The sequence below is a fragment of the Argopecten irradians genome, chromosome 15 (genome assembly GCF_041381155.1).
Source record: "Argopecten irradians isolate NY chromosome 15, Ai_NY, whole genome shotgun sequence".
NCBI lineage: Eukaryota > Metazoa > Mollusca > Bivalvia > Pectinida > Pectinidae > Argopecten > Argopecten irradians.
Genome location: NC_091148.1, coordinates 7,117,745 through 7,145,676, shown reverse-complemented (window position 1 = coordinate 7,145,676; position 27,932 = coordinate 7,117,745). Strand labels below are relative to the sequence as shown.

Genomic DNA, 27,932 nt, shown 5'->3' with positions numbered 1-27,932 from the left:
ATTTTGCATATGATTTTGTATCATCTTTCCTGCAATCAGCTAGTAACATACCCGTGCTTCCCGAGGCATACGAAGGTAGATAAAATATACATGTATTTATATCATGCAACGGGCTTTTGTTCATTGTATTACGTTCTATAATAACACTAAGGATCCTTTTTGTAACAAAAGCTAACGTATGATGTCGCATATGTAGAACTCTCTAAACCCAGTACAAAACCAGGCATGCATGAGAAAGTCGTCTGATTTCCAAGTACATCCTCATCTTCGATTGCCACCTACAGGATATCCGTCCAACCAGGTCCTGACAGACGTATCTGCCTCCCCATCATTACTGAGAAACACCTATCTATTGTCATCACTCATTCTCCGTTCAGTACTTAAGTAGTCATTGCTCCCTGAAATATACACTAAAGTTGTTTCATTTTAATTGATGATGTAATGATTCTAAAACTGGCTTATGATTTCAGATTCTAGATTTGGTTAATGATCGGATGGCTCCGGGTTCGAAAGTGAAAAATAATCACTAGATACAACAGTAATATCCAAAATGGTATAAAAAAACACGCTACATGTATCTTTTAAAGCGGTTTTGTGTTTTAATTAAATAAAACAAAATAAAAATAAACAAAAACAAAACAAACACAAATCTTACCAACGTAGCCAGGGAGAGATTTCATGGTGAAGCTAGCTTCCTTATCCGTCTTTATTTCAACACGTCTTGCACCAAGACCAATACATCGATCCTAAAATCATACAAAACATCCTACAGGTAGTAGTAAAGCTGGTGTTAAAGGGAATAACCAGTTAAAAATATAACTGAAAAATATCACTCCAAAATAGCCGATCGGAATAGAAGAATACATCCAGATCAATTTAAGATTTGGTTTTTGCAACTGACCATTTTAATCGAGACTAGTGACAACTAATGTAATGTTGTAATTTTACCACAACCAGAAACTAAAACGTAAAGGTTTATGTAAGAATAGACCAGAAACTAAAACGTAAAGGTTTATGTAAGAATAGACCAGAAACTAAAACGTAAAGGTTTATGTAAGAATAGACCAGAAACTAAAACATAAAGGTTTATGTAAGAATAGACCAGAAACTAAAACGTAAAGGTTTATGTAAGAATAGACCAGAAACTAAAACGTAAAGGTTTATGTAAGAATAGACCAGAAACTAAAACATAAAGGTTTATGTAAGAATAGACCAGAAACTAAAACATAAAGGTTTATGTCAGAATAGACCAGAAACTAAAACGTAAAGGTTTATGTCAGAATAGACCAGAAACTAAAACGTAAAGGTTTATGTAAGAATAGACCAGAAACTAAAACGTAAATGTTTATTTAAGAATAGACCAGAAACTAAAACGTAAAGGTTTATGTAAGAATAGACCAGAAACTAAAACATAAAGGTTTATGTAAGAATAGACCAGAAACTAAAACGTAAAGGTTTATTTAAGAATAGACCAGAAACTAAAACGTAAAGGTTTATGTCAGAATAGACCAGAAACTAAAATGTAAAGGTTTATGTAAGAATAGACCAGAAACTAAAACGTAAAGGTTTATGTCAGAATAGACCAGAAACTAAAACGTAAAGGTTTATTTAAGAATAGACCAGAAACTAAAACATAAAGGTTTATGTCAGAATAGACTGTGATGTGTACACTGCCACCTTCATCAGATAAATGACCAGATAATGATCGATGTTTGATGTCCAGCAATGGACCAGTATTAAAACCATTACGGGGTGGTACATATATACCATATATGGTATTAAGCAAATAGTTGCCAGATAGGGTCATTTCGGCCCTTGTATAGCATATTATGGCATTATCAGCACTGTCGAAATCGACTTCGAGCATCGATCTTTGCGTTTTATTTCGAAGACAACACTTTTACACATGAGCATCTGCTGTCTGGTCATTTGTCTTATGGAGGTGGTATCAAATGCATTGTGATAATCATGGAAATGTATATAACAGTTACCAGATTACATACACCGTACTTTACAACCTGAATGCTTTGGCGATGCTAACCATTGCTGTAAACCAGTCTGTCTTCTCTGAGGTAGAAGACACATTGTAACACTTCTCTGGAGAAGAAATCCAGCAGCTGTCACATTCCAGTGGCGCATTGGTTGTTGTTGTGGTGGGAATGGTTGTGGGGCTGCCTATAATGATAACAATATTGATTACAACAATACATCAATGACAACTGGTGTACTGCAAACGTGCAAGACGAAATATTCAGCTAACTACCCGGAAGACGTTTCAGCGCGAAAAATTCCTAAACATGATATTTTGTTACATGTATAAAACCATGACGGAACAAATTAACAAATAAATTCATCTTGAAATAACTTACACATCAAAATATTTACGCGTACAAGGTGCAAAGTCTTTAAATATACTTAATTAATTATTCGAATATATATTTTTTGACTATAATTATATTTTAGTTGAAAATGACTAATGAGTAGGTTAATCAAGGAAAAATAAAAGAAAAAAAATTATGTCTGTTTAATCAACAAAAGATACAATGTACATATGCAATTATTTGTTTGTCTTTTGTTGTCTACGCAATCAGTACCTCATTTCATATAGGGAATAGCGTCATGCTGGTTTTGCCTACTATGGCGGTATCAAGTGCCAGAACGGAGTCCGTGTAGAGACAAGCCAGTGACATTTAAGAAAAATCTAAAATTAATGACATTAGTACAAGAAAACAGAGACATTTCAAAATCACTGACAATGAAATTGGGAAATAGGCATTTCAAAACCACTAACAATGGTATTGGAAAATAGACATTTCAAAACCACTTATAATGGTATTGGGAAATAGACATTTCAAAACCACTAACAATGGTATTGAGATAGACATTTCAAAACCACTGACAATGAAATTGGGAAATAGGCATTTCAAAACCACTGATAATGGTATTGGGATTTTGACCTTTTAATATCACTGACAATGGTATTGAAAAAAAAAGTTAAAAACACTGACTATAATAACAGGATATACAGACTATTCAAAACCAATCATACTAGTAAATGTTAATAAGGACAATACCCATTTTGGTTACTTTCATCTCTTGGATCTGGCTTTTCATAATTTCCAGTTCCGCTTGTACCGCTTCCAAGGAAACTTCCATGTCGTTATTGCGTTGTTTTGTAGTTTCCAGTTCCGCTTGTACCGCTTCCAAGGACACTTCCATGTCGTTATTACGTTGTTTTGTAGTCTCCAGTTCAGCCTGTACCGCTTCCAAGGACACTTCCATGTCGTTATTACGTTGTTTTGTAGTCTCCAGTTCAGCCTGTACCGCTTCCAAGGACACTTCCATGTCGTTATTACGTTGTTTTGTAGTCTCCAGTTCAGCCTGTACCGCTTCCAAGGACACTTCCATGTCGTTATTACGTTGTTTTGTAGTCTCCAGTTCAGCCTGTACCGCTTCCAAGGAAACGTTGATATCTTTTTATGTCACCATATGCCTGGTTTTTGGTGTCCCGGTCCGACTGTAGAGCTTTTAGTTTAGCGTTGACCCCATCCATTAGCAGTCTGCTTGAATGAGTCTCAGCCTCTACGTGACGCCGAACCAAAGGCAATGCCTCCTCTAATACAAGTTTCGTCTGAACCGCGTTACAGAACTCTTGCTTACGTTCCGGACCAATAATTTGTTGGTGAGTGGTATGTACCAGTGGGAATACTACTACGAATGTGTACACGGAATACATGGCTCTTATAAACTATGATCTTCTGATGACAATAAGTCCACTTTATACTTTGCGTAACGTTTCGTACTTTACCCCTCTGCAATGTCACTTTTATATCTTAATGTTTATATGTTTCAACTGCAGACAATGAACGCTTATACAATGTTACTTCATTAAAAATCAAATTAGTACCAAGGCTTTTAGTGCACACAATGTGTAACGCGATCTGTCCATTGGACAGCATAATTTTTATATTATTTAGATTTTATATAAAAATGTGTTGTGAACTTAAAAAAATCAAATATAATTGATTTAAAAGATAAATATAATAGGATATTTGTTTTGAAGAAAGAAATCAATATCGAATGTCGGATATAATCAACAACGAGACAAAGTCATGGTGACTATAGTCGACAAATGAACGGATAGGTTTACTTAATATATCTTCAGTAACGTAGATTTTAACTAAAATTGACAAGCTTAATTTCATTACTTCACAAGGTATGCACGTTAGCATTGAGTTGTAAGATAAAAAAATGCGATTGCATTTAATTAAAACAAATAAACAGAAAAAAGAATATAGTAGACAGAAATAGAATGAATTTTAGGTGGATATAAAATATGTGTAAGCTTATATCGATAAGTGGTATGTACCAAGAACAAACTCTCATACGATAATCTATATTATCCATTATATGACTAGGTTTCTCGTAATTGCTTAACCTATTATAAGTATTTTACTTGGAACTCACTGAGAGATCATAATTACATGGAATCCCAACAGCATGGCAGGCAAAGAGACTGATTATCATTAGCCAATCAATGGTGAGATACTATACTATATATTCAACAAACGAAGTGATTGGATACTACTATTATGTATAGATTACGAGTGTTGGCTAGTTATAGTTCCTGTTTCTACATACACTAACAGTATAATCTCTCTTTATTTTGTCATAGTCCAGATATCATAAATATAGTAAGACACATGTGTAATAACACTATTATGACGTCACATACCAGATTTGACGTCCTGAAATATATACATGACGTCACATTAACGTTTCAGTAGGCGGACACGTTACATCCGAGCCGGACTTCTACTGTTTTATATTGTGATGTTCGTTTATAACCGTGTTTTTACTGCATTGGCAAATCCCGTTTTTTGAAAAACGTGAGGTATATGAAAAAATAACTTATCACACTTCATAACAAAATTGGTATTAGTGTAACTGTTAGAATTATGAATCGACACTTCCTGCTGACCTTACATGCGATGATTTAGGCGTGATGGTATAACGCTGTGTTGGACGTCTAAAAGGTGGAAAGACACAAAAGAAGAGCAAACAAAATTAAACAGTCGGTAACGTAAATAGCTTTATTAAGAAGCCATTAATCAAACAAAAAACTACTTAGTTATAAATGATAAATTTGAAGATATTTTAGGGAAAAACACGTTTGGAATACATTAACAAAATAATTGAAGAGAAAAGAAAAGGAACGAAAGTTCAAAATAAAAATTGTTGCAAATACAAGAAAACTGATGCTTAAATCTTAATATCTGATATCAACAAATCAGTTAATTTCTCCTAATCTCGCAAATGAAGAAGACCTCAAAACCGGTACAGTAACAATCTACCATTAAAAAGCCTGTTGGCGCAGACGTGCATCCACACTGTTGAGATCCTCCACTCGGTTCGGCGATCGCCCATGACCGCTTGCTGGTATCCACGTTCGTCTCATTGCTACTGAAGATCCAAACGTCATCACTCGTACGCCTACGGCCTGTATATATTACATCATCGCCTAAAATAATGCCAGAAATGACACAGTTGGTTTGGTTTGATTTAAGTGATATAACAATTGAATTCGAAAAAAAAACCAGATGGACCATCGAGCTTCGACCTTCAACTTTCAAATGTCCCATTTGTGATACGACCACGTGACCCAGAGGTGGAGGTAATATATTCGGGTATCTCGACCAGTACCACTGTAGATATTATGCAGAGCGAGTAATGAACGTTTTCTGTAAATCAACTTATTCTGTATTTGCACATTATTGAGTTATCTGTCCTTGCAGGCATGTGTTGGTTATGACGTCATGTGTTCGCAAGCAAATCGACACACTTTTCAGAATGATACTTACCCGCAAGGGTGCTAACTGTATAATATGCAAAGACGGAATTTAAGAATTGGATTTAATTTTACCGGATATTTAAAGTCGTTAAAGAATAAATAACCGTGAATGATAGAAACACATGCACAGCAGTACCATATAACTCTGTATAGCGATGTTCAGGGCCCAGTTTCACGAACATTCCCTATTGAATCTAAGGAATCCTAGCTTAAAATGCTCCATAGAGATTCATTACATATTTTAGGAAAGACCCCTTGGCCTCTGATATTTCTTAGCTTCTGTAACGTTTCTTCTGGGGAATTTTACATAAGGAATTTCTTTCAGTTAAGGAATGTTCATGAAACTGGGACTTGGTTAGGGTCTTAACATTCAAGTTTTATACTTTACTTACCAACCCAACTCGGCAAGCGATCTAACAAAAAGGCCCCCTCTTCGTCTGTGGCGATTTCAACGAGGTTAGCTCCCAAAGCTTTACAGCGAGTCTGATTAAATGACAAATGGCTTATCAACATTTTATTAGAACATATGTACAGTATATTCTAATCTTTGGGTTGTAAACTAGTTCTGCTTTTTCAACATTTCTTTCCTGTGAATATATATTTGTCTTGTAAGTAAATAATCATAAATGCAAATAAAATACTGAAAACGTGGAAATTTACGCGAGGGAAATTTTACACTAATCGCGCAAAATATGCTTAAAGCTGACAATGCAAGTTAAAAAAATGTACATTTGAGATTTTCAAAATTTGTTTCTGAGACAACCCATTGAGTTTCTAAGGACGGGCAGACGCCATTTTGCTTGAACTCTGCTTGGATACGAGACGCCTGCCGACCCCTATATAAAGCGCGTGAATCGACACACGTGCACTCAGTCATGAACATATACACCTTTTGTCCACAGTTGTCCACTGTGTATCGCCTACTAATACATAAATAAAACCCCTTACCTGTAAATATGTGTAGGGCTTACTTAGCAAGCAAACATGTCAACTCTTGTAAACTGTCATTTTAGATGTTTCACAAATTCAACTTTCCACACAAATAAATAAAAATCCTGAAAATAATCCGTCCACATATCTCCACGTATACTATCGTACCCGATGTACTCTAATGGCCACTTGCACGTGACCACCTGTCCCGAACAAGTGACGCTTCCATATATAAACTACCAAGGGCACATACATGTACATTTGGGTGTTATATCTAATGTATATTGAAGTGTTTTATTAGCTCGTATTTGACATATTTTGGGATCTAGCTGACAATATTACTTCAATGAAACCTTGTCAGGTAAGTGCAGTATTTATTTTTAGTTTGACAATGTTATCTCCTATTAGAATTTCCGTGTTTATTTACGTTATAATCAAAATGGATCTCGCACGTGGAAAGAAGGTATGAATTCATTCATTACTTTCAATTTAACTGTATAGATCTTTATATATATCTTAGAAACTAATTTGAGAAAACATTGAAAGTAACTAACCATTTTATTATTATTACGTCTGGGGTATAAAGTACAGTAGATCTAGAGCAGGTCAGGTGTTAGTTGTTACACCTGGAACAGCAAGCGTTCGACTGATTGCACGTGTGTGTGGTTCACGCGCTTTATATAGGGGTCAGTACCCGGTGTTGTATAAAAGCAGAGCTAAAACAAACTGGCGACTGCCCGTCCTTAGAAATGCAAGGGGTTGTCTCAGAAACGAATTTTGAAAAAAAAATTGAGAATTTTTTTTTCTCAAATGTATACTTTTTTAACTTGCATTGTCAGCTTTAAGCTCCAAAAAATTCCATCTCGCGTAATGTTTCTTTTTTTACATGCAGCTATGTTACAAAAAGTAAACATATGTATTAACGCGAAATTAACAACATTGGGAAATGTTTACCCGTAGTAGTCGTGAAATTAAACACTCACGGAAATGTTCACGTTTAAAGTTTGGGCTACAGGGTCAGAAGATTTTTAAAGAATCATTCTCACTTTTGCATCGTTCCAGTTAGTTTTTTCAGACGATGTAGATACGTAGTAGCACTTTTCCGGGGACGTTATCCATCCCGTCTTACAGGCTTTACTTCCAGTTCCGGTAGAAACTGTACTCATCGGTATACCGGTGGTCATGATAGGTCTCGCTATAAAATAGAAATCGACATTTAATTACTTCAGTCGCACATTTTATGAAATCATACATATATATTCTTATTAACTTACGGGCGATAAAACGCTACGCATAATAGCGAAAAAAATGTTCTTAACCCACCTTAAATATTGCAAAATATGTATATTCCCGGTAAAAAAAAACGAGAATGTCCATATGACTTTGGGAAATTTTTTACTTTTCATGACCTACAGTACTCTCATGCCAATGGGAACAATTTGTCATCATGGGTTCAAGTCAACAGTCTCTTAGACGTTGCATTGTCAACGATCATTTAATACAATTTTCGGAAAGCATAAATCATTTTTGGGTAAAAATAATTATGTTCATTTCCTTTAATAATAAAATGATCAAATAGATCGTTACCAATTTTTGAAAGATATATAGAACTAATTATTGCACACACACAAAAAAAAGATAAAATACGAATCTATAGCTGAATTTAGCATGACATTTAAACAGTGGATTTTTAATTAATCTTAAAATAAGATGTCAATTTCTGAATACCAAAGAGTTGATTTTAATACAAATCACATTTCACAAATAAATGTTTAAAAGAGAGAAAGAAAATACATATTTGCGGAACAAAGAACTTACGCATTTTCTCGCAAATGTAATTAAGCGAATATCCCGTACAGAAGCAATCCGACATTAACAGGCCATTTGATAATTTCGCACATCCACACGTCTGCTTGCCTCCATGTGGCTCACTATCAGCCCAAGTCCTCAAAGAGGTGTCGACCTTCTCTCCACTGGAGGCGAACACCCACGCGCCATCCGCTCGCCTTTTACGTCCGGTGTATATTAACAAACTTCCTGTCAGAGTTTTTTTGATGTCCTAAATAAGTGAAGTTATCAAATTATGTATATCTTAATTCTCACATACTCCCTGCATAGAAGCTTTAAGTGTTATACATTAGAAAATAAATTTTCATAAATAAAGTTTTCACCTTTGACCTCTAAAGTAGTAAAGGTAAAAGGTCATACATTACAAAATGTCACCGCTTTATTGATCAAAACTTACACACTACTAGGAATGGTAAATTGTAACGGAATGACATTAATATAAACTGACATTGTTTCCGGCCTTGAACACACAAAAACGCTTAATTTGTTAAGAATAAACATCGCATGTATTTGGGGTAATTTTTTTAAATATTTTTATAATAGCAGAATAAAGACCAAAATAATCTTTTTTTATATGGTATCTGAGATCTTTTGACTAATACAGATAACAAATACAATACTGCGTCGGTTTTATTTTCACTTTCCCGAGTGGTTTTTCACAATCACAAAAGTACATTAAGGAATAAACATTAGCAAATTGTAGCGGTAATTTCTGGGCACTTTTGAAGACAAATGATGCGGACTACTTTATTCGGACCTAGCCCACGCATAGTGATAACGTTTTATTATGACCCATTGAATATAAATAAAAAACTTTTATTTTGAGTTGTTTGAATTTAATATGAATTTGTTTATATCGTGTAAGGGAAATAATAAACTTAACATAAAGTTTACTAATTTGATAAATGACCTCTTTTACTTGGTTTACGATGGGCGACCGCGTTACCGTTGTAAATCAGATCGATACTAATGTAAATCGATGAGAACACTCCTAAAACGTAAATGGTATTAACCAAAGCGGTACACGAGTTATTGGCGCAGTAGGTTGTTTGTTAGGTACTGTAACTCTTTGTTAATGTTCTTCCTAGCTGGAATTGGACGTTATTTAGCGTTGGGTAACAATGATACTTAGGCACATCCGAATTAATACTAATAAAAGACAATATTCAAAGCACAATGCAGGTATGGGTTTTCTTTCGTTTTTGTTGTTTGGGATTTTTGGGTTTTATGTTTATTTTTAAACGGGTACCTAAATGTTAACAGCCAGGGTCATGTCTAAGGCAACGGTCCGTTGCCAGTGTTGGATGTTTGGAGGAAAGGAAGGAACACACAGGGAGGTTTGGAGGAAAAAGACCGGAAGGAGAAGTAAAGTCACGGATAAGTAGTAGGAAGTACCCTCGGAGAGAAGACGGCGAAAAAAGCCTCCACCCAGACCAGCGGGGGTCAGTACTTGGCATACACTACTGCCCCCCCGCCACTATGGGATTCGAACCCGCCTTCCCAGAGGTGGTGGAGGGCTTGATGAGGTAATATGTTCGGGACATCTTAACCACTCGGCCGAAATTGCGAGCCACCCGGCCCATGGTTTTTTAATTCGTGTAGGATGCTGTGGCAGGCAGGTGAATGTGTACCATTGAAACAGTTTTGGCATATAAAAAGAAGATAATAATAGATAAGCATAATAAGTCACAGTACGACATACGATATATAGGTATCATGTAATACTCTCAAAATATCTTTTTTGCAAACCTGTTGACTCCTTTGGTTCCAGTTTTGTCATTTTATTTAAAATTTAAATTATTTTTAAATTGCATTTTAGTTCATGTTTAATTTGAAATGCATAAAAAGGCACTTAATATTTGTTTCCAACGTAAAAAGTATAAACTTACATTATATTGAAGTTAAGATGAAGCAGGAGTATAGGCTTCGATTTAGGGTTTGCTCTGTTCAACATCTTCTTACATGTAATAGCCAACGTCATTTGTTTTTAACAAGGCCTTGCAAGGTTTATTTTGATAAAGAAATAACGGAGTACCCATTGTAAAATAAACATTGTGAACCGTACCTAGCAACCGTATCTCGCAGTATTCGAACAAGAAACATCTAAGGTTATATATTCCTTACCGTTGTAATAATTATGTATATAAACATTTGCCATGTATATTTTTGAGATTAATAAATTTTGATATCCATTAAGATTACTTACCAATCCGACTGGACAGATGGCATTATATAAAAACGGGAGAGAGGCTACAATTACAGCTGGGCGCCTCTTATCTTCCGTCTGGAATATAAGAGATTCCCTAATCAAGTTTGGCTCCCCCAATAGTCGCAAACAACGCTCTCTAAATAATTGGAGGGAATTTCACTATTTAAACAAGTGTCAGGGTCAACATAACAATGGTTGGAAGGCAAGAAACCAATTTTCTTCTAGTAATTGCAGGTTGAGTGGGTTTATCTATTTCGATCATACAATATATTTTATAGACTGCCATACCCAAGAAACCAACAACCCCATACTGCGTCGGGTGACCTTATCGAAAACGCATTCATGCTTGTCATGGTTTTTGAAGAATTGAAGAAACATTTATTTATTAATAAATTTCCCCTCAATTAAATTGAGAAGTGGGAATAAAAATAAAAATATTTAAGGCTGCGCTTAAAAACAATTTGCTGGCGCGGTACAGAAAACGACATAATCTTCATAACATTCAGGCTGCACCTTCGATTCGCACCATCTTAAAGGTCTACGTACTTGTTCGATAACATATTAACACGTAGTACTGGAGACCGTAATCCAGCCTTCATCACTAGGACAGAGGAATTGCTGTACGAAGCAAACACGGAGTTGCGAGATAAGACGTACTCTGGTTTCAAGTTGCGGTAGAACCCTTTTAGGGAACCCGGTACTACAAATACGTAAGTCTGGCAACAGTAGTAAGGAGCATGTAGTCGAGTTATAATTAGATAATTATTGCTGTGTGGTTTAGTAGTTGATTGGTTTTAGTAGTAGTTTGTCGGGTTCAGTTGTTGTTGTGTATGTCTGTCGGTTCATTTGTAGATTGTAAGTTGTCGGTTTTCATAAATTATAGTTGTAGTTGTCGTGTTCAGTTGTAGGTGTCGTATGTCGGTTCATTATAGTTAGTTGTATTTTGTCGGCTCAGCTGTGGTGTGTCTGTGTAGTTGCATTTGGTTGGTATCAGTTGTAGATGTAAGGATGTTTGTAAGTTGTCGGTTCAGGGTAGTATTTGTAGTGTAGTTGTCGGTTCAGTTGTGATTGTCTGTGTGGTTGTAGTTGTTCGTTCAGGTTTTTGTTGTGGTTTGTCTTGTTGTTGGGGAAGGTTAGTAAGTGGTTTATCTGGGTGGTTGTAGTTGTTAGTTCAGTTGTTGTGTTTGTCCTTGTTTGTTGGGTAGGTTAGTTAGTGATTGTCTGAATGGTTGTAGGGTTGTTTGTGTATGTAATTTGTTAGTGTATCTGCGTGGGTGGCAGGTATGTTAATTGTAGGTGTAGTGATCTGGGTGTGGTCCAGTTTTGTTAGTGTTCGATTTATAGTTGGTCTGTATTGGTTTTAATGGTTGGTAAGTAGCGGTTGGTGTTGAAATGGGTGAGTTACGCCGGTTAATCAATTGGAATTACGGGGTTCGCAAAGCTGAAATTGTTAACGGCGATTTTTTTCTTTTTCTATATACTTAAGTAGTGATTTATTTGGATTGTTTTGTAAATATTTCATATCGATTATCGGATACATAAAGACATTGACAGTGCTTAATATACACATGAAACTAAATAGGAAAACAACGTTATAGAAAGGCAAATTGCAAACCAATGAAATTAATTAAACATTCAAATACATTTCCATCAGAACAATTAAATTCGATAAACTGAGACTCCAAACCGACTGGGGGCTTCATATTGTTAAGTTACTAATATAATTTTAGTTATCATGAACAATTAAAAGTTTTTTATACTCCTTTCTCATAACCATACTACCCACCAAAAATATCACTTACGAATTGGATATGTAATGTTGAATGAGCTCTTGAGAGAATGATTATGTATAAATCAAATTATTCATTAACGGCAACTAATACAGAAAAGAATTCATTCGCCTTTAATTAAGATTATAAATAAAAGTGTTTAACAAATTTAAAGCTCACCGTCTCCAAAATCTCATAAATTTTGTTCCAAACTGTCTGGCCGTGGATGTTCTATTCAAATTCGAGCGGTAAACGAATACGCCACCGCTGTTTTACAAATTCAGATAAAGAGTTTTATCCAATCTGTTCTATTATCATTCGATATTCTTCTGTTGTACTCCATAATATCCGCAAGATGGGAATTACATTCTGTTTGGTTTTCACGCCATCTACTGGAGTTTGAAACTGACAACCTTTTCATTTAAAACGATATCTTCCACAGTGTTTCAACTATTATCCTCTGATTTATTCATCAGGTTTTTGATGTTGAAAAATCCGTCGATATATTGTAGCTGACGAAATCAATGCAATGCAGACTATGACGCCATTCATTCTTGTAGTGTCCAGAATGTCATTGGTTTTCATTTGAGTGTTGATATTTAATTTTTACTAAATTACAAAATGCAAAGCCTTCCTATTCAAACTCAGCATCTGTTGTTATGAATGCATATTTTTCTATTCAGGAAATCCATAACCAGAACAATGAAATAAACATCAAAAACCTAGTAACTTTCAATATTTCAAATAATTACAAATATAAACAAATAATAAAAAATAATGCAAAGTATAAAAGAACGCCTCGCAACGTTTCACTGTTTAAAACTATATATAAACATATATAGTACAATGAACTTATTTGTGTTTTGTTTTTAATATCGCTACATTAATTATGCTTAACATTAAATTTCATAAATAACAATTGTCGCTTAAGGCATCACATGTGTTGCCAAAATACCTAGCGATGAAATTAATTGAGCACCACTACGTACGTTTATCATCATCACTTTTTGAGAGCAATTATAAGTCATTAGTCATAAGTATGACACATATTTAAATTATCAATTAATCATGTATACATGTATCTATTTAAACTACGCATAAACAGGCAAATTAATAAGATAAAATGGTAAAACATTGAAACTAATAAAAAATAATTTCTCATATCAAAATTTACGTGATTCGAATATACATATCCTGCGACAAAAACTATCGACGTTTTCTCCATGAGAAGTACATTAAAATGAGTGCAAAATTGCTCTTCTGTATTTACATATCAGAGTTATCTGCCCTTGTAGGCGATCGATTGTGACATCATGTGTTTGCGAGCGTAACGTAATGTTTTTACAGAGAAAACAACGTGAATTGAAACCACAAAAAATGACGTGACGCTTGGTTACCTTTCCGCAAGGGAGTAAACTCTGTAATATATTAACACGGGATACGAAGGTACTAATGCTATTGTAAGCGATAACAGTCATCCGTGGGAAACAGAAAACGTTCTGTTGGTGTTTTACTGAAAAAGAAGATAAAAAAGAGAAATTCCTAATGATAAATAACTGCTATAAAGCGAAACGGGTATGTATCAATAATTCGTGCTGTCTTCTCGTCTGACCTAGTTTCTGGTGACCTTTTTCTATTCCTAAGCATTAAGATAGACATTCGTCGACGTCACTTCCTGTCTGACGCAGCAAACGTGACGGCAGTAGTGGAATGGGTCAATGGAAAACACACTAACTACTTTCTTCTATCGGTTCTGGAATAAGTGTGGATAGAAAAGTTTTACGTCCCATAAACAGCCAGGGTCATGTTAAGACGTTCCAGGTTTAATGATGAAGGAAAAAAACCGTAGTACCTTTCTTTCTTTCTTTTTCTTTATATTTTTTTTTTTTTACCCGGAGAAATTAACAACCAACCAGCGATCAGTACATGTCAACGGTACATGTCAAGCGGTCATTTTTAACTACTCTCTTCTTGTTACATGGTTTAATCTTTCACTTTATACTCTTTATCTACTTATCAAATCATTTTTTTCTTTCGTCTTTTCATTCTCTCAACGTCATTCTCCATCGCATTTACACATACTGTATTTCGGTTATTGTTCACATATTTTATTCAACTTTTTCCCCAATTATTCTTACTCACATTTTCTTACCATAGTTTATTCGAACACATAATCATTTTACTAATTCTTTATTAGGTATTCACCTGTCTCAACTTCACATTTTTCATTTATTATTTATTCTATCTCGTTTAATGTTTTCATTTTTTCTTACTCATTACTCATTTATTATCTCTGTCTTTATTATATTCTATTTCTTTTATTATATTGGATTATTTATGTATATATCTTTCAATTACCAGTTTATCAATCAATTTATATATTTTATATTATATTATTTTCTATTAATTACAATACTATACACTCTCTCTACGATCTTATCTTCTTTACACATACCACAAACCTCTCATTCGTTTTTTTCGTTTTAAATTTCAGTCTTTCACTATCACTTCCTATCATCTCTATTCTTATCTCCTCTTCCTTATCACACATCTTTATAACTATATATTTCTTCTAACACTCTCTCTATCTACATTTACACCATCATTCTTTATTTCACTTATTTCTATTTATATTGTATTTATATTCTATCAAGTTTCCTTCATATTATCGTTAAGTTTATATATTTATATCTCACTTCTTCTATTAAATTTGTTTTATTATTCTACTTAATTTTTTCTCATAATCTTTTCTATCTTTAAATCAATTTCTTATCTCTTACTCTATCTCTATCTCTCCTCATTTCTACTTATTACTATCTTTCACCTAAATTCTTTTTCACCAATTTTTTACATCAACTCTCCTCCATCCAATTCATCCATAACCAATCATCTTACACTCTTCAATCAATCCATCTATACTAACAGACACACAAAAAACGATATATTATAATCATAGTTTCAAATCTATTCAATTCTTTCATTCTCATTCTTCTATCTTTCACAAGACGACTTAAATATAACTATACTTTCTCATTCAATTAAAACATAAGCTACTTCCTACGTTATAAATCTACACCTAACACATATAACTACTCTCTTAATACATAAACTTCTCTCTCTATTTATTAATAGTAAAACGTATAAGTAACTTTATTTTTCATTTATTCTCATTACAATTTTCTACTATTTTTATGTTCTTTTTTCTCTGTCTCTAATTATACACTAAATATCACACCCAACATTTACATCTTAATACATGTTGTATAACAATCTATATAATTTATTCACTCAACTCATTTTGTTAAATCTAACTTTTTCTTGTACCATCTTTATTACATATTAAATTACTTATATTATTTCTGTTTATTTTATATATTACAGGTTCAATAATATTATGTTTCATACTACAATGTTTCACATCTTATACTTTCTTATCTCTTACACTATATATTATTCCATTAATCATACATTAAACATATTTATACTATAATTCTTTTATTTCTACATCATCTACAAACAACTGATATCTCACTCAATTCACCTCATATATATTACTTACTCTTTCATTTCTAACTTTTTTATAATATGAGTTCCCTTATACTTAATTCACTCATTTTTCCTAATTAAAAAACACAAAAAAAAAACAAAAACAAAAAAAAAAAACACACAAAAAAAGACAACAAACACAACAAAAAAAAAAAAACAAAAAAAAAAAAACAAAAAAAAAAAAAAAAAACAAAAACAAAAAAAACAAAAAAAAAAAACAAAACAAAAAAACCAAACAAAAAAACACCAAATAAAAAAACAAAACAAAAAAAAAAAAAACAAACAACCAAAAAACAAAACAAAAAAAAAACAAAAAAAAAAAAACAACAAAAAAAAACAAAAAAAAAACACAACACACAAAAAACCCCCCCAAAAAAACAAAAAAAAAAACCAAAAAAAAACAAACAAAAACAAAACAACCAAAAAACAAAAAAAAAAAAAAAAACCAACACACAAAAAACAAAACAACAACAAAACAACAAAAAAAAAACCAAAAACAAAAAAAAAAAAAAAACACCAAACAAACAAAAAACAAACACAAAAAAAACAAAACAAAAACAAAAAAAAAAAAAACAAAAAACCAACACCAAAAAAACCAAACAAATAAAAACAAAACACACAAAAAAACAAAGACTTTACAAGGTGGTGATACAGAAATATTCTATAACCATTCTTCAATTGGTGTGTTTGATCTATTACGGGCACTTATAATCTCTAACATTTCTCAATAGGCCATTACTATACTGGTGCACATTCTTTTTATGTAAGTGCAATCCTCATAAATACTTATTTACTTAGTTTACACTTATCTGTTGAAATTTACACTCTTAGCAATAGGGCATACAGACTAAACCCGCTGATATAACTAAACACATGTAAAACCTACGCTGGTCGATGAGTTTTTTCTGTGGTACTCCGGTTTTCCTTCCACATACAAATCTAGCACGTCCTTACATGACCCTGGCGATTAATAAGAAATTTAAACTAATAAAGCCACAACTAATTACTATTCCTGCAATTAAATAGGTGTTGGATCACTCTTAGAGTGAAAACATAATTGACTGCCATGCATAAAACCTGATCAATGTTTACATTGCTGACATTTTTCCAGGTGATAAAATAACGTACCCATTTTTAATTATAAGTCTCTGTTTGTAGCAAGTAGCTATGTTAAAAATATCTTTTGACGTCTACTCTTTTTATACTAGATTTATATTTGAAAATGCTCTATATTGGCGGCCAATTTGATTCTTTGTGAAAAAATACCAGTTTTTCTTCAGAATTGTCAACGAAATCACTATTATGACGCCGTTTAGCTATTTGAAGTTAATTTCTAACACTGTAAATATTTTGTGTGTTGACTGTGATGACCATAATACGCGTATTAAGATACTGTGAAAAATTATAAACTGATCTGTTCTATATTTGTTTTTATACGATTAAGTGTAGTTTAGATGAGTTGATTTTGAAAAAATGAAATTCGAAAAAAAATTGAAAACTCAACAGAAAACTAGCACACTGACCCCTAATTATTTAATTCTAGTTGTTTTCACTTAAAAAAACAAGATTTTCTAAATTGTCGAAAGGTAGATATCAAAGACTTGTAGATATGCTGACTTATAATTAGTTATTTCGTGGAATAAAGGAATGAAATAGTATGACTGTTCGATACGTTTTAGGGGAAATTCTGGTATGGCCAATCCATTACAATTTTAATACAGCGAGTATAAAAATTATAATTACATTTTGAAATTGTTATGCTCTTCTAGGGTTACATACTTTGTTATGCGTAAAAGTGGTAACGAAATATTATACACACATATCTTCTTTTTTTATTATATGTATAATTATCGTACATGTACCTTTGCAAGATCATTGTTTTTTTTATATAATTTTGAACGATAATTTATGAGAACTTTATTGTGAACAGTGTAAACTGCATTTGGGACAGATATTTTAAATGACGCGCGTTAGCACGTCATGTTGAAATATCTGTACAAAAACGCAATGTTTACACACTCAGTATGCAACAAAAAATAAGTATCATTCCTTATAATGACATTTCGACTGATTAATTTCGTTTAAATTTAGTATTCCGGTAAATAAAAAACTTTCTGTTTCGTATTTGTTTCAAACGTAATTCGATTGAAGGAACATTCGGTCAATTGATGAAATCCAGGAAACAGCTGACTTCAATTTTAGCGGGAAATGTTATCAATTCAGAAAGTACACATCCAATATAGTTTTCCACAATAACTTTATCTTTTTTCATTCCATTTATAACCATATTTCTTTTTATATTTTATTTCCTGATATAAAATTCAAGATTTACATTACATTCATTACATTCGTATTGTATGAAATATATGTCAAAAACAGGCTTCCTAACCGGATGCTTGGATTCACATTATTACGGAAGTCAGCGTTTCCGTGTGTGCTTCTATGAAATGATAAAAACTTTTTTTTTCCAAATCACGAACTCATAATCAACTTTCGACACGGTAAGACCAAAGACAACAAAATCAATACAAGTCATATTAGATAAGTGACTTCGAATATTTGACATGTTACAATCGAGTAGTGTTCTCGTTGACTTAGCCGTTTTGGGAGATCATTACGAAATCATGTTCTTTTGAACGGTCTGTCATAGATGGTTATGCGGTAAAATGTATATTGAATACGAGTTGATTTGTATATGATATTTCATTTAATGGTCTTAAAACGTCCCAACCGGTATTGGAATCGGTAGATTCAAAATAAAAGAAATAAACGAAACAAAAAGGTTCATTCTTCATACTTCATTTAATTAAACACTTAAGTAAAATATTGTATCAATAAAGGAATGAAATAATAAAACATACTAGATACTTTACAGTTTCTGTATATGACTCAGAACCATCATTCCCGTAATCAGCGAGTAAAAAACCCAAAGTTCCGTGCGAATGGATTACATTCCTTTATAATATTGGGGATCCTTTTTGTAAATAACAGCTAACGTTTAATTTCGCAAATGTAGAGACGATTCGAATCACAGTACCAGTCAGACATTTTGAAGTTACTGTGAGTACATCCGCATCTCTGAGAACCACCTTCAGGCTCCCCGTCCGCCCAGGTCCTTACAGATGTATCCACCTCCTCATCATTACTGAGAAACACCCATTTGTTGTTATCATTCATCCTCCGGCCAGTATAAAATACGTCAGTTCTTTCTGAAATGTACACTTTAGTGATTACATTTTAATTGATGATGTACTAGGTTCTAGATCTAGCCGATAACATACGACAAGGCAGATCAATTGGAAGAACATTCGGTAAGTGATCGGAGGGCCCCAGGTTCAAAAGTGAAATAAATCACTAGATACATCTCAATATCATTAAATGGTATAAAAGGCACGATGTATGTCATTGTTAAACCGGTTTCGTGTTTTAATCAAATGCAACGATACAAAAACAAAAACTTAAAATATTACCAACGTAGCCAGGGAGAGAGTTTATGATGAAGCTAGCTTCCTCATCCGTCTTGATTTCAACAAGTCTTGCACCAAGGTCAATGCACCGAACCTAATATGGTATCAAATAACAACCGTATACATGTGATAGTAAAGCTAATGTTAAGGGAGCAAACGATTAAAAATATAGCAACTGGAAAATATCCCGCCGAAATAGCCAATGTGAACAGAAGATATAGCCAAGAATAGATATGGGTTTAAAAAAGTGTTATGACATGAAAGTATCCCGAGGTAAAAATAATATATATTAGGAAGGTTAGATTGAAAGGTTCAAATATCAATTAAGAGAATTACAAGTATATGGAACCGATATTTTGAATTTTAGGAATTTATAGGGTAAAATTCAACCTATGTCATAATTACTATCCTGTGAAGTTTTGCGATTAAAAAAACTGATTTTTTCTATTTTATTACAGGAGAACTTAGATATTGGTTTTGAAAAAAGAGCACGAGAAAATGTGATTTAGCAGTTCCCTACAAATCATTAACACTGTCGTAATTTTTTCGACATGCTGGTTGCTATAAAATACATCGTCATAAAGTACAGGAACAGAAAACTTTATTTTTGTATTCAATTGTGTATGTTGCTTAGTCTGAACATGAACTTTTTTTTGCGTTTTTGCGGCTCAGAGAAGGTCAGAGGTAAACCGAGAAAAGGGGAAAATAATAAAAAGATGTATTTTTTTACACAACAAGAAACTAAAACAAAAAGTTTATGTATGACTAGTGCGATGCTCCGTATTGGGCTAGTATTAAACCAAGACGAAGGGATACATTGATTCTCGCAAAGAGATGACCAGGTATTAAACAAAAGATTATATTATCCGATCATTTCGGCCCATTTCATTACTGTGGCATATTGTAGTATATTCAGCAGTGTGGAAAACGACTTCGAGCGCGATCTGCGACTTTCGTTTCGTTGACACCTCTTTTACACCTGTACATCTACTACCTAGTCGTGTGTCTAATGGAGGTGACATCACACAAACCGTACTGGTGATATAAACACCACACTTATACAACAATTACCAGATTACATAAATTGTACTTCCATAACTGAACGATGCTAACAATTGCTGAAAACCAGGTTGTTTTCTCTGAGATAGAAGACACATGGTAACACTTCTCTGGAGAAGAAATCCAGCCGCTGTCACATTCCAGTGGCGCATTTGTTGTTGTTGTGGTCGGCGCTGAAGTGGTACTAGCTACAAAAATGATAATGATATTGATTATATCAATACATCGTTGAAAATGGATGAACTGTGAACGTGGACAAGTACATGAGAGAAGTTGACATTAATTGCGCGAAGGCCGTTTTAGCGCGAAACCCCCTACTCCCTAGAACGGGGATTACAAGATTTCAAGATTTCCATTGTTACTCTCGAGACACATGAAAATGTGTTACATGAGGACATAATTATTATACATAAACATTTACATAACAAGATAGATACAAAGTTTATATGTATATACGGTATATAAAATACAGAAAGTTGTAATTGTATAGGGCTTAATTTAAAGTAATATCATTACCTTTCTTAGAAAAATAGCAAATTTGTTCATAACTTGGATACCACACAAACACTAAATAGACTCTTCCAATTTCAAAAAAGTAGTACTGAGCAAGATATCCTTCCCGAATAGTTTTTTATTTTCCCTTTTTTCATATTTGATAGTGAAATTCATCTCCGATATCAACATGACAGTAAATTATCATAGTTTCTATTCTCCTTGTGATATCAATTGGTCAAAAAAAGTTTACATTTCCAGGAACTTTATATTTGAGGTACGAAAATTTTTGTAATTAGTAATTATGTTTGTCCGATAACTTTGTACAAAACGCTTTCGAAAATGAGATCTTTTTAAAATTTTGAATAAAATCGAACATGTGGACGAAGATACTTGTGTCAGCAAATCATATTTGTATAAAACCGTCACGCAGAGTTATGCAAACTTCATACTTATATCAAATGTGGCATTCATAGATAGTTTCACTATCAAATATAGCATGATCAATCGCTGTATCATTAAAGATCTGTTTCTAACACGATCCAACCATTTAAACTGTATGTTCTGAATTGCGACTTAAACTTGACATTAGGACCTATATTTAAACTATTACTTAACAAAAGATGTTCTAAAAATTTAACATTCTTCTCTTCGCCTTTACTTTTATTTTGACTAAATATCTTCCCATTTCACCATAAAATCATATTCCCCATGCGTACTAGCTTTAAATTTTTAATTCCGATATGCAAAATTTAAATTGGTTTTTTTTTTCTAAAAAACGCTTTAAATCTTCATAACACCGAATATTTCTGACCCATATAACAGAAGATCGGTTAAATTAATCAGTCAAATGAGCTTAAGTTGTAGATCTACTAGTATTGCCTGATTTCGGGTTTATCTTTTTGAAAGAGATTGAAAATTACGACGATATTTACGAGGATAAAAAGAAAATTTCAAAACCGCTGAAAACAGATCGGTAAACTATAAAGGCATTTCAATGGAATGGTAAGAACGTTGTAAGTTGATAGTGCTTGAGCATTCAGAAATACCCAAGCTTATCTTATTATGTCATGATAGCATTTAACATCTTCTGTAATGTTCAAGGGTACAGAAAAAGAGGGAAAAATCTATGGTAATTTGCGGGCTTTCATATGTTCTATCATACATTAAAAAACAAATGCATCTTACTGTAGATCAATATATAATCGGATTTGAATGAAATATAACAAAGAATGCGTGTTACTTATGATGGAAAAATATTAGAAAAAAAATATAAAAGTAGCTGGAAACCAGTCTGTTATTCAATTTTAGAGTATAGTGTTGTTAAAATTTTAAAAGACTGTTATACATGGGGGATTTCAGAGGCTCCTCATAAAGCGACAATGACATACTTTTGATCAGTAGGCACGGCATGCGTCGTACTATTCCTTAAATTGCACTTATTTTAATATGATTTTACTTCTATTTTCCCTAATGCTTAAGAACATCAATAATCCCCATGTGATGCACTTTGATAGGTCCTGATACTCGATATGAAAAGATATGCCTTCCATCGCACTCGCCGTTTGGGAGCAAGATAGTCAATTTTCATTGAAAACAAGCTGATTGTTCAATTCTGATTATTTGTTTTTGATACCGCAGCTTTTCTGTTTCTGTTAAGTAACATAAAGAGTTCTTCATCGTTAATTGTATATAATCTTTCGAGCAATAAAGCATATTATTCATGTCGCCATATCGTCAACAACACGACCGTCATTCCCAACTTCTTTTTGGTAACATTTAATATATTGTTTGGATTAAGACAAAAAGTGCATGTGTCGTTCAAAAACATAATGGTTTTCATATGTAAAGGCATGTGTTGCCATGGTAACGGAATATGCATTTCTGAAATGTCGAAATGTAGATATTCTCCGATTTCGTTGAAACTGTATACTTGTACTTGTACAAAGTAAATGGAAGGCAATAGTACGACTGTTCTGCTTCTGTTATGGTCATCTATTACAATTTTAAAACACTAGTATAAAATTATAATTATCATTTGAAATTGGCATATTCTTCTACAGTTCTAAAACTTGCGATGAGCGAATTATGACGTTTTACTCATTGTCCGTCAATTTTCACAATCGGAAGGGGAGATAACTACATCTGCAAGACGGGCGGTCACCATAGGGGCACGCGCCCTATTGAAATTTGATAATTTATTTTTCCCGATAGAAGTACGACGTTTTATTTCCTTGTTATGTGATGTGTTTCAACTAATTACATACACTGTTATAAACATGAGGTATAATATTTAATTTAATTAAACATTGTAACATTTATCAATAGAGTAACATCGTATTAATAAAACATATCAATTTTATAAGATATTTTATTTAATTGGTCTGAAAAAGTGCCAACCGGTATTGTTACCGGTATTGTCAAAATAAAGAAATAAACCAAACTAAAAGGCTCATTTCTTCATACTTCATTTTATTGAACACTAAAGCAAAATATGTATTGATAAAAGCGTGAAATGCTTTATAGATTACATTGTTTGGAAACACTGGGCATGATTTTCAGTAGCAAATGGCTAACGCGTGATTTCGCAGATGTAGAAATAGTTAAACCCTGTACAATAACAATCATGCATGTTGAAGTCGTCTGATTTCAGAGTACATCCACATCTCTGACTGCCACTTTGAGGCTGTCCACTCCCCCAGGTCCTGACAGATGTATCCACCTCCTCATCATTACTGAGAAACACCCATTTATTGTCATCAGTCTTCCTCCGTCCAGTATAAATTAATTCATCGCTTTCTGAAATATACATTATGGTGGTTACATTTTAATTGATGATGCAACGGTTCTAGATTTGGCCGATAACATACGACAAGGCAGATCAATTGGAAGAACATTCGGTAAGTGGTCCGAGGGCCCCGGGTTCAAAAGTGAAATAAATCACTAGATCTACATCTCAATATCATTAAATGGTATAAAATGCGCGATACATGTATTTGTTAAACCGGTTTCGTGTTTAAATCAAATGCAACGATACGGAAAGAAAAACCTAAACTATTACCAACATAGCCAGGGAGTAAGTTCATGATGGAGCTAGCTTCCTCATCCGTCTTGATCTCAACAAGTTTTGCACCAAGGTCAATGCACCGAACCTAATATGGTATAAAATAAAAACAGTATACATGTGATAGTAAAGCTGATGTTAAAGGGAGCAAACAATTAAAAATATAGTAACTGGAAAATAACCCGCCGAAATAGCCGATGTGAACAGAAGATTGAGCCAAGAATAAATATGGGTTTACAAAAGTGTTATGACATGAACGTATCCCGAGGTAAAATAATATGAATTAGGAAGGTTTGATTGAAAGGTTCAAATATCAATTAAGAGAATTACAAGTATATGGAACCGATATTTTGAATTTTAGGAATTTATAGGGTAAAATTCAACCTATGTCATAATTACTATCCTGTGAAGTTTTGCGATTAAAAAAACTGATTTTTTCTATTTTATTACAGGAGAACTTAAATATTGGTTTTGAAAAAAGAGCACGAGAAAATGTGATTTAGCAGTTCCCTACAAATCATTAACACTGTCGTAATTTTTTCGACATGCTGGTTGCTATAATATACATCGTCATAAAGTACAGGAACAGAAAACTTTGTTTTTGTATTCAATTGTGTATGTTGCTTAGTCTGAACATGAACTTTTTTTTGCGTTTTTTGCGGCTCAGAGAAGGTCAGAGGTAAACCGAGAAAAGGGGAAAATAATATAAAGATGTATTTTTTACACAACAAGAAACTAAAACAAAAGTTTATGTATGACTAGTGCGATGCTCCGTATTGGGCTAGTATTAAACCAAGACGAAGGGATACATTGATTCTCGCAAAGAGATGACCAGGTATTAAACAAAAGATTATATTATCCGATCATTTCGGCCCATTTCATTACTGTGGCATATTGTAGTATATTCAGCAGTGTGGAAAACGACTTCGAGCGCGATCTGCGACTTTCGTTTCGTTGACAACTCTTTTACACCTGTACATCTACTACCTAGTCGTGTGTCTGATGGAGGTGACATTAAACAAATTGTACTGATCATATAAACGCCACACTTATACAACAATTACTAGATTACATAAATTGTACTTCCGTAACTGAATGCTTAAACGATGCGTACAATTGCTGAATCCCAGCCTGTTTTCTCTGAGGTAGAAGACACAAAGTAACACTTCTCAGGAGAAGAAATCCAGCCGCTGTCACATTCCAGTGGTCCATTGGATGTTGTCGTGGTCAGCGCTGGAGTGGTAGTAGCTACAAAGATTATAACAAAATTGATTATATCAATACATCGTTGAAAAAGGATGAACTGTGAAGGTGGAAAAGTACATGAAAGAAGTTTACAATAATTGCGCGAAGGACGTTTTAGCTCGAAACCCCCCTACTCCCTAGAACGGGATTACAAGATTTCAAGATTTTAATTGTTTCTCTCAGACACATGAAGATGTATTACATGAGTACATAATAATATATATAAACATTTACACGACAAGATAGATACAAAATTTACATGTACAAGGTATAGAAATACAGAAAGTTGTACTTGTATAGTGTTTCATTTAAAGTAATATCATTACCTTTCTTCGAAATATAGCAAATTTTTTCATGACTTGGATACAACACAAACATTCAATAGACGCTCCAATTTCAAAAAAGTAGTACTGAGCAAGATATTCTTCCCGAATAGTTTTAATTTCCTTTTTTTTCACATTTGATAGTGAAATTCATTTCCGATATCAACATGACATAAATTACATGTTCTATTCTCCTTTGGGATACCAAGTCAAAGCCTAGTTTCATTAGGGAACTTTATATTTGAGGTACGAAATTTTTGTAATAGTAATTCTGTTTTGTTCCGATAACTTTGTAAAAACCTCTCGAAAATGATATATTTTTTTTTTAAATTTTGAATAAAATCGGCATTTATAGGTATTTCACTATCAAATATATATTTAAATCCTGTATCATTAAAGATCTGTTTAACACGATCCAACCATTTAAACTGTATGTGTCAATTGCGACTTAATCTTGCCATTAGTCTATATAAACTATTACTTAACAAAAGATTGTTCCAAAATTTAACATTCCCAGCTTTACTTTTATTTCCAACGAATATCTTCCCTATTCACCATAAATCATATTCCCAGGCGTTCTAGCTCTAACATTTAAAATTCGATTGCAAAAATTGGGTTTGTTCTAAAAGCTTTAAATCTTCATAACCCAATATTTCTGACCCATATAACATAATCGGTTAAATTAATCAGTCAAATAGCTTAAGTTGTAGATCTGCTGGTATTGCCTGATTTCGGATTTTTTTTAAAGATTAAAAATAACGACGATATTACGAGGATATAGAGACATTTCAAACCGCTGAAAACAGTTCGGTGAAATAAAGGCATTTCAAATGAATGGTAATCATACGGGGTAATAGATACAATACCTTCTTTCAGCTCTTTAATGTGGATTTTCGTAGCTTCCAGCTCCGTCTCTAGAGTTCCGAGTTTAGCGTTGACTCCATCCATTCGCTGTCTGCATATTTCGGACTCGGTCTCTAAGTGACGCCGAATCAACGGCAATACCTCCTCTAATACGTCATTGGTTTGTGCCGCTTTACAGAACTCCTGTTTACGTTCTTGGCTGACACTCTGTTGGTAAGTGATATTGATTAGTAGGAATACCACTATGAATGTGTAGATGGGATACATTGCTCTGATAAGGTATAAGTTACTGTTGGCAATAAGTCCACGTCGTACTATCCTCTATATGTCTTACATTTAAATGATGTCACTTCTATATTCTTAACGTTTATATATGATTAAATGCAGGCAATGGACACTTACATGATTTCATTTAATCTAAAGCCAAAGTAATACTTCACCAATCGCCAAGCCTTTCACTCTATGCAATATGTAACGCGATCTGTCATTGGACAGCATAAATCATGTACTGGATACGTGATATTGCTACAAAACAAGGAACTGTTCCTCGTTCCTCCATCTACCATTACTAAACAAGAGGCTTTTAAATGTTCTATCTTCAGTCAAGTATATTTTATGTAAAAATAAAAACTTCAATTCCGTTACTTCACAATGTATGTACATATATAATGTCGTCATTGACTTGTCCCATTTTTTTCCTTTAACAATGTAATATAACAATATTCTTTTTCACCTCATTTAAAAATATAATCAGAAAATGAATATTCCCAAAAGATATATATTAAGGAGATACTGATTATTTTTAACATAATTTTAACATCTTCTTTCTTTCTATCACTATCACCTTCGAGGAAACATTCATATCGTCCTTCCGTCATTTTGTAGTTTACAGCTTCGCTTGTACAGCTCCAGGTATTATTTTTTGTTCCTATTTTTTTTTCCTTTATTTTTTTATTTTTTTGAAATATTATAAACAATACAATATGCACATGGAATATTCGAGAGATAAGTAGAAAGATGTTATCCTAGTATTAATATATCTTGAATCACGTATCACGTTTTCTTTAAAAAGATTATGATCTATCAAGAGTTATTTCCCGTCATAGTGTGGCCAGTGTTGTGTCAAATTTAACAAAAGATTTACATCTTGATAATTCAAAACAAATGTGGTATTTCATGACAAAATGAAGGTAAACCTAGATATATTAAGAAATCTTAAACATGTTACTATCTAAACATATAACGAATTATGTTTGTAGTTTACG

At 33.2% G+C, this 27,932-nt stretch overlaps 2 protein-coding genes across 4 annotated transcripts; both read right to left on the bottom strand.

The window, feature by feature from the left end:
• Positions 1-5,096: 5,096 nt before the first annotated feature.
• LOC138309671 (macrophage mannose receptor 1-like) lies at positions 5,097-15,158 on the bottom strand. The gene is made up of 5 exons (XM_069250884.1): positions 15,063-15,158; positions 8,600-8,840; positions 7,828-7,976; positions 6,244-6,334; positions 5,097-5,521 (listed from the first exon to the last, which is right to left on the bottom strand). Exons 1-5 carry the CDS (start codon positions 15,156-15,158, stop codon positions 5,295-5,297), a joined length of 804 nt encoding a protein of 267 aa, XP_069106985.1. The 3' UTR covers positions 5,097-5,294.
• Positions 15,159-18,936: 3,778 nt separating this feature from the next.
• On the bottom strand, positions 18,937-27,042 carry LOC138308979 (snaclec coagulation factor IX/factor X-binding protein subunit A-like). Of its 3 annotated transcripts, none has more exons than XM_069250061.1 (4): positions 26,670-27,042; positions 20,734-20,867; positions 19,624-19,714; positions 18,937-19,362 (listed from the first exon to the last, which is right to left on the bottom strand). In XM_069250061.1, exons 1-4 carry the CDS (start codon positions 26,932-26,934, stop codon positions 19,145-19,147), a joined length of 708 nt encoding a protein of 235 aa, XP_069106162.1. In that variant the 5' UTR covers positions 26,935-27,042; the 3' UTR covers positions 18,937-19,144. The 3 variants fall into 3 exon arrangements, with proteins under 3 accessions (XP_069106162.1, XP_069106161.1, XP_069106163.1); XM_069250060.1 differs by lacking the exons at positions 18,937-19,362; positions 19,624-19,714; positions 20,734-20,867 and adding exons at positions 23,623-23,970; positions 24,233-24,323; positions 25,350-25,483; XM_069250062.1 differs by lacking the exons at positions 18,937-19,362; positions 19,624-19,714; positions 20,734-20,867 and adding exons at positions 23,838-23,970; positions 24,237-24,323; positions 25,350-25,483.
• Positions 27,043-27,932: the final 890 nt, after the last annotated feature.